This window comes from Tetrao urogallus (assembly GCF_951394365.1).
Source record: "Tetrao urogallus genome assembly, chromosome: 20".
Lineage (NCBI taxonomy): Eukaryota > Metazoa > Chordata > Aves > Galliformes > Phasianidae > Tetrao > Tetrao urogallus.
In genome coordinates this window covers 5784116-5796264 of record NC_136833.1, presented here as the reverse complement: position 1 = coordinate 5796264, position 12149 = coordinate 5784116, and the positions used below count along the sequence as shown (strand labels likewise).

General features: G+C 56.9%; 1 protein-coding gene across 1 annotated transcript in view; it reads left to right on the top strand.

The window, feature by feature from the left end:
• SMG6 (SMG6 nonsense mediated mRNA decay factor) overlaps nucleotides 1–12149 on the top strand; it is a gene marked incomplete at both ends in the record, with an annotated part of 89261 nt that overhangs the window by 66432 nt on the left and 10680 nt on the right. The window contains 2 exons of the mRNA XM_079545288.1: nucleotides 8919–9095; nucleotides 11014–11160. Coding sequence (XP_079401414.1) covers nucleotides 8919–9095; nucleotides 11014–11160 — 324 coding nt within the window. The remainder of the gene's footprint in view (nucleotides 1–8918; nucleotides 9096–11013; nucleotides 11161–12149) is intronic.

The following is a 12149-nucleotide window of genomic DNA, read 5'->3' as shown; positions in this document are numbered from 1 at the left end:
TAGGCATGGATTGATGGTTAAGCTTGATCTTGGCAGACTTTTCCAAGCTTGATGATTCTATGGTTCTATGATTCGATGAGTGGCCATGGTGGTGATGAGTTGATGATCTTGGTGGCCTTTTCCAACCGCAGTGTTTCTATAATTCTATGATCATTGCCGCCAAACCCCATCAGTTCAGCTGCAGGTAGCCTGGTGTGAAGGCATGGGGCTGCTGAGCAGCTCTGGGGACCCCCAGGAGGTGCTGGTGGCAGTGCTCTGGTACGGTGGTAGGATCAGAGCTCTCCTGGTGCACTGCTGTGCCTCACTCCAATGGAGCTTGGGATGGAGCTGAGCTCCGCGCATCCGAGACACAGCCAGCTTACCCAGAGTGGACGGATGCAGGGAGTGCAGCAGGCAGCATAGGCACGTGATGTGTGGCACGGCGCAGCTCTTCCCTTGGCAAACACGTGCTTGAGAGAAGATCCCGTGGGCAGGAGGGCTGTGTTTGCTGCTGCCCCGATCCCAGGAAGCCTCCCTCCGGGTGCCATAAATCCAGCAGTGTGCCGGATGCTCTCACGCCCATGGTGCTGTGCTGTCCTTCCCACCCCCGGGGAGCAGGCTCCAACCCACCTGGTGCTTGCAGCCATGTGGTCCCTTCTCTTTGTGTTTAGTTAAGTGTGGGAGGATGCGATGCTTGAACTCCCAGAGCCTTTTGGCTATTGTGTTTGCTGATACGGCCCCGCAAGCAGACGTGGCGTTGCACAAGTATGGCCCTGGCCCTAACAAAGGCAGCTAGGATTTCTAGTGTTGGAAAGAGCAGCCTGGAAAGGGCATCATCTCATGCCAAAGACGAAGACAAAGGCATTTGGGAGGCAGGAAGTGATGAAAGCAGAGGGCACATTGCAGGGCACCCGGCACTGCGGATGGGTGGCAGAGCCCCAGGACAGCAGCAGAAATGGAGGTGACAAATGGGACAGGAAGGCACGGGGCTGCAGGGCCACCTCGGAGCTGGACGTGGTGCAGGAGGGCTCAGGGGACCCCACTGCCATGGTGTCATGTACCAGCACGAGCCAGGAAGCTGTGTGCAGTCACAGTATACAGCACAGAGCTGCGTTCCGTGCTGCTGGCTCCCGCCCCACTTGGCTTTTCCAGCATCTGATCTGACTGTTTGTTTGCTTGCAATGATTTCAGTTGTTTTCTGTTTTAGCCCGTGACTCCCAGAGCCTGGGCTGGGGCAGGCAGGCACCGTTTGAAAGCCGCCACTTGGCGGCAACAACTGCTCGAGCCACAGAGCAGCACCCATCTAACCCCTCTTTTCACACACTCGGAACTTCCCAAACATTAACCTTTGGATTAAAATTTTCCATGCTTGGTCTCTCCCCAGATGTGATGTCTGAGCTTTGGTTTGGATTCATGTTTTTCGTGTTTGCTGGGTTTGTGTTATGGGAGAATGAAAGAAATACTTTTCCCATTTGAAAAAATAATAATCATAATTGTAGTTTCCTTTTTTTTTTTTTTTTTATTTTATTTTATTGGAGGATTCACCAAAAATGGCCGAGGTTTGGAGGCTGAATGGACAGTAATTCCTGGGCTGCATTAAGGCACGCGGTGAAGCGTCGCAGCCCCAGGTGCGCAGTGCCACCAGCAGAGCCCACTGGGACCAGGACAGCCCAGTGTGAGTCAGGCTGAGCAGCTCCGGATTTGACAGAAGGAGAGTGGCTGCTTTTTTGTTTTCTAGCAAAGAAAACAAACCAAAAAAAAGTTGCTTTTTCAAGGCTCCACGTGTAGGATCACAACACACCAGGTAGCGTGGGCCGCACAGTTCTCCACTCTGTGCCGTGCCGTGGGCTGGTGGCCGTGGTGTTTGGGGTGCCATCGGGCAATGCGGTGGCACAGACACTGCCCTGTGCCCAATGCTTCCAAATTCCCATTCCTGGTGGCTGCACCTCTCACTGTCCTGAAGCCAAACGCTGCGCTGCTGCTGTTGACACCTCCTCGTGGAGTTCAGGACACGCTCGAGCGCTCTGCGTTTCCCTGCATTCTTTTCTTCTGGCCGCTCCGCTCCAAGTCTGTGCGCTGCTCATCGGGTGGGGACCTGCTCTGTTCACACCAGCGCTTGTAATGTCTGGCCTGCAGCTCTGCCAAAGGCCAGAATTGGCTCTCCGTGCATGGCTGGATCGCAAGGACAACGTTAGATGGAGGGTGGAGTGAGCGAATACCCCTCTCTTCCTACTGTGCTTTCAGGAAATGTCTCTAGCGCAGCTGTAAGTGTGAATGAAGTCAAAAGAATGGATCGGTGCCCCCGCTCCAGCCCACCCCACTCGTCGGGGCCCATCCAGAGTCCCCACCCTATTGTTCTGGTTCAGCTCCCCCGTTTCAGGGCTGGGGCCCTGCTCTGTGCTCAGCATCCCGCTCCTGGGAGGAGGAGCTTTGGAGAAAACAAAGACGCAGCGAAGAGCTGCATAGTTTTCCTCTCACTGCCAAGCTGCGGTTCTGATCCATCGCTCCTTTCCCGACGTGTGTGAGCAGCTCAGAGGTTTGAGCCACGTGCCAAAAGAGGAGAGCACTGGGTACGAGGAGCTGAGCCCTGCTGGAGCTTGGCTCAGTGCAAGGTGACTTCTCCGGAGCACGGCGTGCTCAGAGCAGCCCCGCGGTGAGGAGGACACTGAGGCACACGGCTCCTTCCAACATCACTGGGAGTCCCCCTCGGTGGCTGGGAAGCAACGTGCAGCTTCAGCCCCTCCCTGCTGTGGCTGTGGTGTGAGCTGCTGCCCTCTGTGCCCCAGCACCGCAATACCTCCGAGCTGTGGTGGCATTCCTCTGGTGTCATTGCATTGCGTCCATGTCCCCACCCCTCTGTTTTCAAGGGAATTTCGTGGCAGCTGACACTCAGAGGGGCTGCTCCCTGCTCACGTGGCTTTTGCCTGCTTGTTATTTCAAAGCAGAGCTGCTTTTTCTTCCATTCCTGAAGTCGCTTCTCATGCGGGGCAGCTGGAGTGCTGCACCCTGTGATGTGAGCAGCACTGCTGGAACTTCTGCCCTGGGTTCCTGAGGATGGCAATGGCGATGGAGGCAACGTTGCAGGAGCACATATCTCATGTTCAGAAGTTCTAAAATCAGTGGGCTGAGCATCCAGATTGTGTCCTAGGCTTAAAAGGGCTGAAGGAGTGAAATACACACAACCTGGCGGAGTAGAACAACGTGGAGCTTGGGTCCAGGCATGTTCACGTTAATGCAGATTTCAAGATGTGTGCTTAGGCATCCTCAGCTCCTCATCCAGCACAGCAAAAGGGCAGCTGCTCTGAGCTCTTTGGCTCGGGGTGCTTAGGAGGAACCTTTGTGGTGTTCCTTTTGTTGTGTTTCTCCTGTGTTCCTACCACTGAGACTGCCCACCCCGGCCAGTTTCCCTACAGTGGAATCCCAGTTCAGCAGCTCTGGACTGTGACCCTCTGAGAACCACTCGTGTTGGAGGAAGTGAAACCCCAGCAACCAGGTGGGAGCGGGGCAGCCTGGGGGGGTTTTAGTGGTTCTCATTCAAACAATCCTCCTGCAGCCTCAGAAATCCCGAGTTTCCTAAAAGAAGAGGAGAAAATTCCAAAGGCTTTCATCCCAGTTCAAATATCAAGCAGGGTGAGGAGCTGGGGAAGCTGCAGAGGGATCTCAGATGACATTCTCTGAAATGCAAGCTTAATGGAGTGCGAGTATGGGACGGCTCAGGCTGTGCCCTGTACAGCTCTGCTGAGCCTGGGGGCCGGGGGAGAACAGATCTGGGGGGCTGCCTGAGAGCCCCCTCCGCTTCTGCAGCCTTTGGCACCTCTGTGAGATATTTAAATGACAGACAGACATCCAGGGATCTGTAAATACTCTGTCAGTGCCAACTCAACCACAAAGAAGATACAGCATTTGTGGTCCAAGGAAGTTTAAATATTTGTGGTCAAACTTAAAATTCGACATAAAACTCTCATCTGCGATGGAAGGCGTCCAGGAACTGCATGGAGAATGTATAAGCTGTGCAAACTCCCAGAAAGGGCTTCGCCGTCGCTCTGCCAGGGTGAGGCAGAACCTTCCACCCTTCCCTCTCCTCTCTCCTTGCCGCTGAGGGCAGGTATTGGTTTCGCATGGTGCACGCTGGGTGCTGCCCAGGTGCTGGATGAGGGCTGCAGGGCAGCATCCTTGGAGCTTTCTGGAGCAGGGAGCTCTTGGCAGCTCCCTTCCTGCAGCCCATGCATGGGTATGGCCACCAGCAGCTCGGAGCAGTCCCCTTTCCCTTACTAAGCAATCCTCCCTTCCTCCACCGAAGCGCCTGCTAACCACTTTCTTATCTCTCTTAACTCTGCAAAACAATCTCTGGCAAGGCAGGCATCCTCCGAAATGGCAGAGGAAATAAATTCCCCCTGTCCCTGAAAAGGAAAAGACTGGAAGCTTGCAGCAGGGAGTTCAGTCCGTGGCCCGAGTTGGTGCCACATTGGCTTCAGCGTGATAGGGATCGTGCCTTCCTCCTCCCATAGTGTGGGATCGTGGTCTGGGGGCAGATGCACGGGGCTTGGTGTTCTCCCTACTTGGTGTTTTCAGCTGCCTGGTGGAAAGCTGTGATTCTGCAGTACTCCTGTGCTCAAAGACCCCAAAGAGCAGGAATGCCCCAGGTGCTCCCCCCCGGCCGTGGGAGTTCCCAGCACTATGCTGAGCTGTGTGAGGCTTGTGGCACTGGAGCACTTGGCTATAGGAGGGGATGTGAGCGTTTTCCCCCATGGAAATCCCTGCAGGCTTTTCCCAGAGGCCTCATGCTTACAAGTGAGCACATCTGGGCATCTTCCAAACATCAGCGAAAGCCGAAAGCTTTGAACCCATCAGAAACTTACTTCTCCGTGGCTATGGAGCTCTGGCTTTCCAGCAGGAATTGCTTTGGTCACAAGGGATTCTGCGATACCCTTGGGTGCATTTTGGGATGCAAACCTTTCTCCAACCCCATCGCAAGGTTTGACCTCGGAGGGCAAGGAGCTGGCTGTGTTTGGGGTCTGCAGGAGCCGTGAGATGTTTTGTAGGGCACTGCCAGGCTGTGCCACGGCACAGAGGGTTTGAGGTTGCAGAAGACCTGCGGTGGTGTGGGTTCTGCATTTGGAGTTTTAATTTTCTCCCAGCCTAGATGAGGGAAAACTCCATCTGTATTCCTGCCCCACAGCCACTAGGTGCCAGCCAGGGAGAGAGAACTGGCCCTGGCAGCTCTGGATGCTCCTGGTGGACATGCCTCGTGTTCCTGACCTTTGCAGAGGGGCTGTTGGGAGCACGTGTGTTCCCAGCCTGCTTGCAGGGTCAGCTGAAATCAGCCAAGAGCAGCTGTGGCTGAAAGCCCTCAGCTGCAGAAACCAGGGTGCAACCCAGCTGTGAGCGCTGCTCCCGGCTGTGAGGGTGCTTCAGTCCTACCCAGGTGGCCAAACCCCTGTGACTTGAGCGTGGGGCCACATCCTGGCAGCAGAGGCAGAGCTGGGGTACGGCGAGGTTACACCCAGCCCAGCTTTTGTGCAAACCCATAGGAGGTGGTGCAAAGCCACCGTTTCTCTTTGCTTTCCTGCTGCTCGCTGTGCTGCCTGCATGCTCCAAGCTGGTGCTATGGGGTACCAGGAGGCATTCAGCCCTGTGATGCTTGGGGGGTTTGTGTGGATGTTTCACCTGGTTTGTTATACATTGCATGGTTTGGGTTGTTTGGGGCTCACTTGGTTTGGACAAAGATCATCCGCTTCACTCTAACTAAGCTGTGCTTAAGTCAGTGTGTCAAAATTCAGCATTATCCCCATGCTGGATCACAGGTTTGCCTCTGTCCTCTTGGTCCCATCCCTGTCTCTGAGTCCAGGACCTCTCCATGCTATGACTCAGCCTTCTGTCCTTTTCTCCTTCTGACTCCTGCTGCTGGGAACTACTGGTGTCTCCCCTTCTCCCCTTTGTACACAGGAATGCTGAATGGCAGCAGCAGCTCTGAGCAAACCCTTCTGCAGCACCACTGCTTCCTGTGCATGCCGAGTCCAGGCTTTCACCAAGCAAAGCTCTGCACCCCACAGTGAGCACACGGTGGGAGCAGCCCTCCACGGTCCGAATCCTTGCGGTCCCCAAGCAGCTGGCCCAGCTGCCACAGCTCCTCAGGCTAAATGCAGCTGAAGGAGCTGCATTCCTGCCTCACAGTTATTTGCTCTTTAGGACGCTGCGTAAAATTAACAAGTTGTAAAAGCCAATTGAAGGCAGCGATTCGCCTGGCTGCAGGGAGATGCTGAGCCTCTGACCCCCAGCGGGAGCAGGGCTGCTCTGTGGCACCCCAGGTGCACGCGTTCCCCGGACCCAGTCCTCCAGGAGACCCCGATCTCAGCTTCGCCTGGAGGCACCACAGGGTCCTGAGAGGACTCAAACACAGCAGCCTGGCGTATCTGTACGGGCAGTTAGCGTGTTAATGTGCGTCCTGCCCAGCGATCGGGGACGTTAATGGGTGAGCCAGGAGCTGGCAGCACTAACGAGCCGTCTCGGCGTGCCACCAGCCTGCGGTTAGCGTGTCTGATCTGGGGTCAGATTAGAAACCTCGCACCTCCGGGCACAGCCGGGTGACGCAGCGCTGGCACCCAGCACCACCGCAGCCCCAGGTCCCACGCGGCCCCGAGAGGCACCGCAGAGGAACCGACCCGGGTCACGTCGGAGGGCACCGGCCCACTTCAGCAGTTCTCGGTTTCGGTTTTCCTTTGAGAGCTGCTGTGTGCGTGTCAGCCCTATTTTAATACCCGGCGGCGACGCGGAGCCAGGCTTTCGGTTCCTGCTGGCTGGCTGCACGCTCGCAGGGGGAAGGGTGCGTGGGGCCGGGGTGTCACAGCAGCATCACCAAATGCATCAGCGCCGTTCCATTTCAGATTCAGCTTTGGGAGAGCGCGCGCAGCTCCTGGTGGCTCTGCTGAGCTCTCCCTGAAGCTATAGCGTGGCGCTAACGCCGTGCACCCCATGACCGTCCCCGTGGTTCTGGGAACGTGGCACTCACATTTCTACACCGAAACGGGAAGTTGGTGGCGTGTCGTGCTCTGCCATTGGCTGCCACTGGTGGGTCACTCCTTTCCCAGCACCCCAGCCTGGCTCCAGGCAGGCAGCCTCAAGGCTCTGGCACGGTCCCGGCACACACGTGATGGGGATGTGTGGAGCGTTCGCTCGGTGCCTGTTTTTCGTTCATGTGGGCTGGAAAAATGTGTTCATGAGACAAGTTGCTGTGGCATTATGTCATGGGCCTTCGGTTGGGCTCTTTGCTCCCTTAGCAGATGATCTGAATTGGAGCATCGGGCTGCACCGGCTTGGCAGGACATCGGGAGCTTACGTGAAAACCTCGTGGGTCATAAGCTAAATGCAATTACTTTTATTTCGGGAGCAATCAGTGTCTCCTGCATCCCTTTCCCTGCTGCTGCTGCTGCTGTACACCCCACGGTGCACAAATGCTCACAGGTGGGTCCCTGTGGCCATACCTATGTGGGCAGGGATGATCCCAGCACCTTTGGCATGAGGGAACTGCAGTCACCAGGGCTGGAAAACCCCAGGCTGGAGCTGCCCTGGCTGAGTCAGGCCGCTCCCTGTGCGCAGTGCAGTTACCGTAGGGCTGAGGGTGAACCTGGCCCCGAGGTTTCCACCACTTCCCCTGGGGCCACTGCAGCCAGCAGCTTTCACAGGGGGTGTTTCCCGTGACAAACCATTCTTTTTTCTTCCCTCTGGATTTTCCCTGTGGCAAAACCATTCCTACAGGAGTGCCAGGAGGATGGAAAAGTTCCTTTTGTGACACTTGCTGGGCTCACTCCAGGCTGGACGCAGCACAGAGGGGACAGTCCCATTCCCACCTCACCTTGTCCTCTGCTCTGCCCTGTAGGGCACCCTTTTTAGGGGCAGGCATGGGGCAGCTCCAAGCACTCTGCTGCCTGCCCCAAAGGTGCCTTGTGTGGGCAGTAACCGGGGTGGGAGGTTGTAGGTCAGAGCAGGGTCAGGTCTTTGACACGCACGGCAGCGACGCGGTGGTTAAAATTAGCTTGTGGAGAGGAAACTGGCAGCATTGTGGAAGAGCAGAAGTTTCCTCTCACGGCAGCATGGTGCTGCGCTGCAGGACACTGCCAGCCCCTGCCTGCCCCCATCCCTGTCCCCGTCCCCACCCAGCGTGGGGTGACCCGGCGTTGGCAGTGCTCTGCTACGTTACCCAAGGATGGGGTCTGCTCCACCTAGGAGTCAGTGGGGATGCTGGGGATGGGGTCTGGAGCCTGCTTTGCCCTGGGTGGGAGCTGCAGCACAAGGTTCTCAGGCATGAATGTGAATTTTGCAGAGTGGGTGACACTTCCAGGCTCCGTTTGCTTCCCCATGGCTGACTGCAGGCAGCAGGAAGCACCGGAGGAGCAGACTGCAGGTGTGGAGCCCCACGGCGATGGGGGATGAGGAGGGTCATGGTGGAGGCACAGGCAAAGGCCACGGAGGCACCGTGCTCCCGTGCTCTGGAAACTCCATTTGAGAGCCTCATAAATGGATAATTACCTGAGCTATTGAGTTTCCTTCTGGCCAGATCCATCCCAGCCTCCCTGACAAGGGCTCGCCTAACGGCCTGTGGGGCCGGCCTGCAGGATGGGGTCGGGATGGAGCTGGTGTTCATGCCCCTGCCCGCCTGCCCCACACCTGCATCCCTCCCTCCTGCTTTCAGCTAGGGGGGTGCTGGCATTTGAGCAAAAACAGAACGGTAAGGACTGACTGCATCATTCATCCCTCCCTGGGGACGCTGGGTAAATCCCTTTCATCCCCATCTACAAGGCAAAGGGGACCCCAAACCACGCAGTGCCCTCCATGTGCTGCAGGGCTCTCTGCCCCCATGCTCTTCTCTGCCCGTTGCCTCCCCTTTGCGCTGACTTTGTTTTCCTTTCCCTCTCCCCAACCCCCTCGCCCTCACCCCACAGGTTATTGCAGCCGACTGCAAGAGGGTCACAGTTCTGAAGTATTTCCTGGAAGCCCTTTGTGGACAAGAAGAGCCTTTGCTGGCATTCAAGGGTGGAAAATATGTGTCAGTGGCACCCGTCCCAGACGCCATGGGAAAGGAAATGGGAAGCCAAGAGGGAAAACAACTGGAAGATCAGGTACCGTGCGGGAAGAACGCGCCTCAGTGAAGGAAGAATCACCCCAGTGGGGCCCAGCCTCTGCCTGCCCCACAGCTCCCACTATTTATAGCTGCATGTGCATTTTATGGGGAGAATCGGGGGGGGGGGGCAAATAGCGCAGGGCCCTCGAGCGTGCTTTACTCGTGCCCTTTGCTGCCAGCCCGGGCCCTGAGCCTCTGTCTTCCGTGCTGCTATGAGTTCCAGATGCTGCTTGGTACTGCGTGCAGGGGGGGCCTGGCCTGAACGCCCCTCCCAGGAGGGGAGGTGGGCGAGGGAGCGTCAGGGTTCAGCCTCAGGATCGAGTTGAGAGCCGTGGAGCTGCTTGCAGCAGAGGCCCGGGCTCCAGCCTCCAGCACACGTACAGGAAGAGCTGACATTGGCGCCCCGTCCCTCCCCTGCCTCTCACATCCTGATGTGATTAAGGAATTCAGCTCTTGTTTTTCTGCCCTTGCTTGTTCCTGTAGGCCTTGCTTCGCTCCAGGCTCCATGTGTGTGTTTAAGGGCCCTGCCAGCCGCTCTGCAGGTTGACTCTTTTCTTGTGTTTCATCTTGCAATTTGAAAGGCTGAGGAAACAGTGGTGTGGGGCAGAGCCACCCAACTCCCAGTCTCCTCCCAGTGCAGAGGGAATCGCCCGGTGCCTCCCCTCTGCCAGCACTGGGTGGCCTGTGATGTGTGTCCCCTGTGCCCCATGGGGCTGACAGCCACGGGGACCCTCCTAGTCACTCCCAGTGAATGGCTGGGGCTGAGCAGGGCATGAATTTTAGATGTTTTCTCAAGTAAAAGGGAACCTTAAGTCCCAGACCCCTGTCCTACTCTGGAGGCTGCTCAGGAGGTTTTCATGCTGATACTGCAGCCCATGTAATATCTGGGGTCTTTAGGTCCCACCAAGGTGACAGGGGCACTGCTCTCTGTTGTAGGGCTACGTGCTCCTGTTTCTGCTCCATAACCTCAGCCTCCACGTGGCTGTGGGAACCTCTCCACGCTTTCCTTGTACAACCCTGGAGCTTCCTCCTTGGGGTCTGAGCACAAGGCAGCTCCCAGCTTGCCAGTGTGACCAGCCCTGAGCCCGGGCAAGCAGAGCCCGACCCGAAAAACCACAGCGGATCTGCACCCGACGTGCCTCACAGCATCCCCCATCCTCTGTGGTCCAGGCTGTCCCAGAGAGGGAAGTGAGCCCGAGGGCTCCCTCTTCCTCCTTCCCAGGGCTCAGAAGTCACAAGCAGAGTGGAGCACTTGGTTCTGTGGCCAGCATGTGCATGGCTCTGGGTGGAAGGACTGAGCATGCAACGGAGCGGTGCTGGGATTGCTGAAACGAAGACTGCAGGTCCTTGCCCACACGTGGCAGCCTGCTCTGGGTAGCAGTGCTCTCTTGTTCTTTTTCGGGATCATCTCAAACAAGATCTGTTGAGGTGCTCCACGTGTGTCTGCCCTCAAGCAAGGCAGCAGCGTCATGGCTGCAGGGCAGGCAGGTGGGGACCAACAGCCTCCTCTCACAGGGATGAGCCAGGCAAAGTGCTATTTCCCTAAGTACTGTGCTTCCTACCTTGCAGAACTGAAGCCTGTAAAGCATCAGTGACTCACACAGGGCCGTGGGAAGAGTTTTCCAACACCATGCAGTTTGCTTATAGAACAGAGCTTTAACAGGGCTGCCCCTGCCCTGCCTTGTGTCTGGCATCTCTGCCCTATTCCATTGTGTCTCATTTTCCTGCATGTATGCCATGTATTTGTGTTTGATTGCTTCTTTTAAAGGTTTAGGAATAGCCTCCCATCAATGTGGAACAGACTGTGCTGGGTGGGGATTTGTGTGCTGAGATGAGGAGAACCGCAGCCCCTGCCGCCAGCATCCCTTACAATCACTTCTGTCCTGTTTTTGTCTTTGCACATTTCCTGGAAGAAGGAAGATGATGTGAGGATTGAGGCATTTGAAGATGACTCAGAGGCTGAAGGCAGTGGAGGAGAGATGGACATCAAGGAACTCCGAGCCAAGAAACAAGCATTGGCCAGGAAGGTGGCAGAGCAGCAGCGTCGGCAGGACAAGATTCAGGTAGGATGGGATCATGTCCAGCTGAGGAGCTGCTTTCCTTTTGTACTCGGGCTGATCCTATCTCGCCGTGCCTATCTCGATGTATACAGCTTTGTTTAAGGTTTCTTGGGACGTCCCTTAGTCCCACTGCAAAACCCAGCTGCACTTTCAGAGCACAGAGCCAAACCTGCATTGCTGAACCACCCCAGGGTGAGCTCTGCCCTCCCAACGCCCGGGCTGAGCATGCTGGGTCTCCAGGAGCCCTCAAGGAGCTGCACAGCGCTTCTCATGGAGTTGCTGGCGCTCCCTGCAGTGCTGACAGAGCTCCTGCTGGTGGCTGCAGTGCAGCGGGTGCCAGGCAGCTGGCTGTCCCGGGCTGGGACAGCGGCTCGGTGGCCCCAGGGCTCAGTGAGGAGGCGGCTTTCCCATGCAGCAGGGCACGGGCAGACTGGGGAGAGGGTGGGACGTGAACGGCAGAGTTCATGTGGGAGCCAACAGCAGGAAAAACAGCCTGCGGATGGCTGCCGCGGCCAGAGCACTGCTTGCGAAGCGTTGCCATCGTTATGGGGACAAACAGACGGGATACAGGTGATGCTGTGCTGGCCCTGGCCTAATCTTAGCACATCTCCCAGTGGGAGCCTGTGAAGCGAGCTGGGGAGCAGCTGCCCAGCAGTGCCTTCTGTTGCTTTAAGAGCGAGCTGACATGCACGCCGCTGGCCGCCTCGCCGCTCGCAGCCCCTCTTCCTTCAGCCTCGTGGCCCAGATGAGGATTTCTCAGCAGAGGAAAATTCTCCCTGGCTCCCCTCCCCCTCACCTCCGCCCTCTCTAATGCCCAGGGCCCTTCACTTCCATAATTCTTCATTTTCCAGCCTTGAACGTAAGCCAGACACATCTGTCTGGCCATATGCGTGAACTCTGCAGTGTGTGCCGAGGTGGTTGTAAAACAGGGCTGCTGAAGGCCCTACTGGGAGAGCGCACACATGTGTACCCTCCGGCTATTGGCGCCGGGC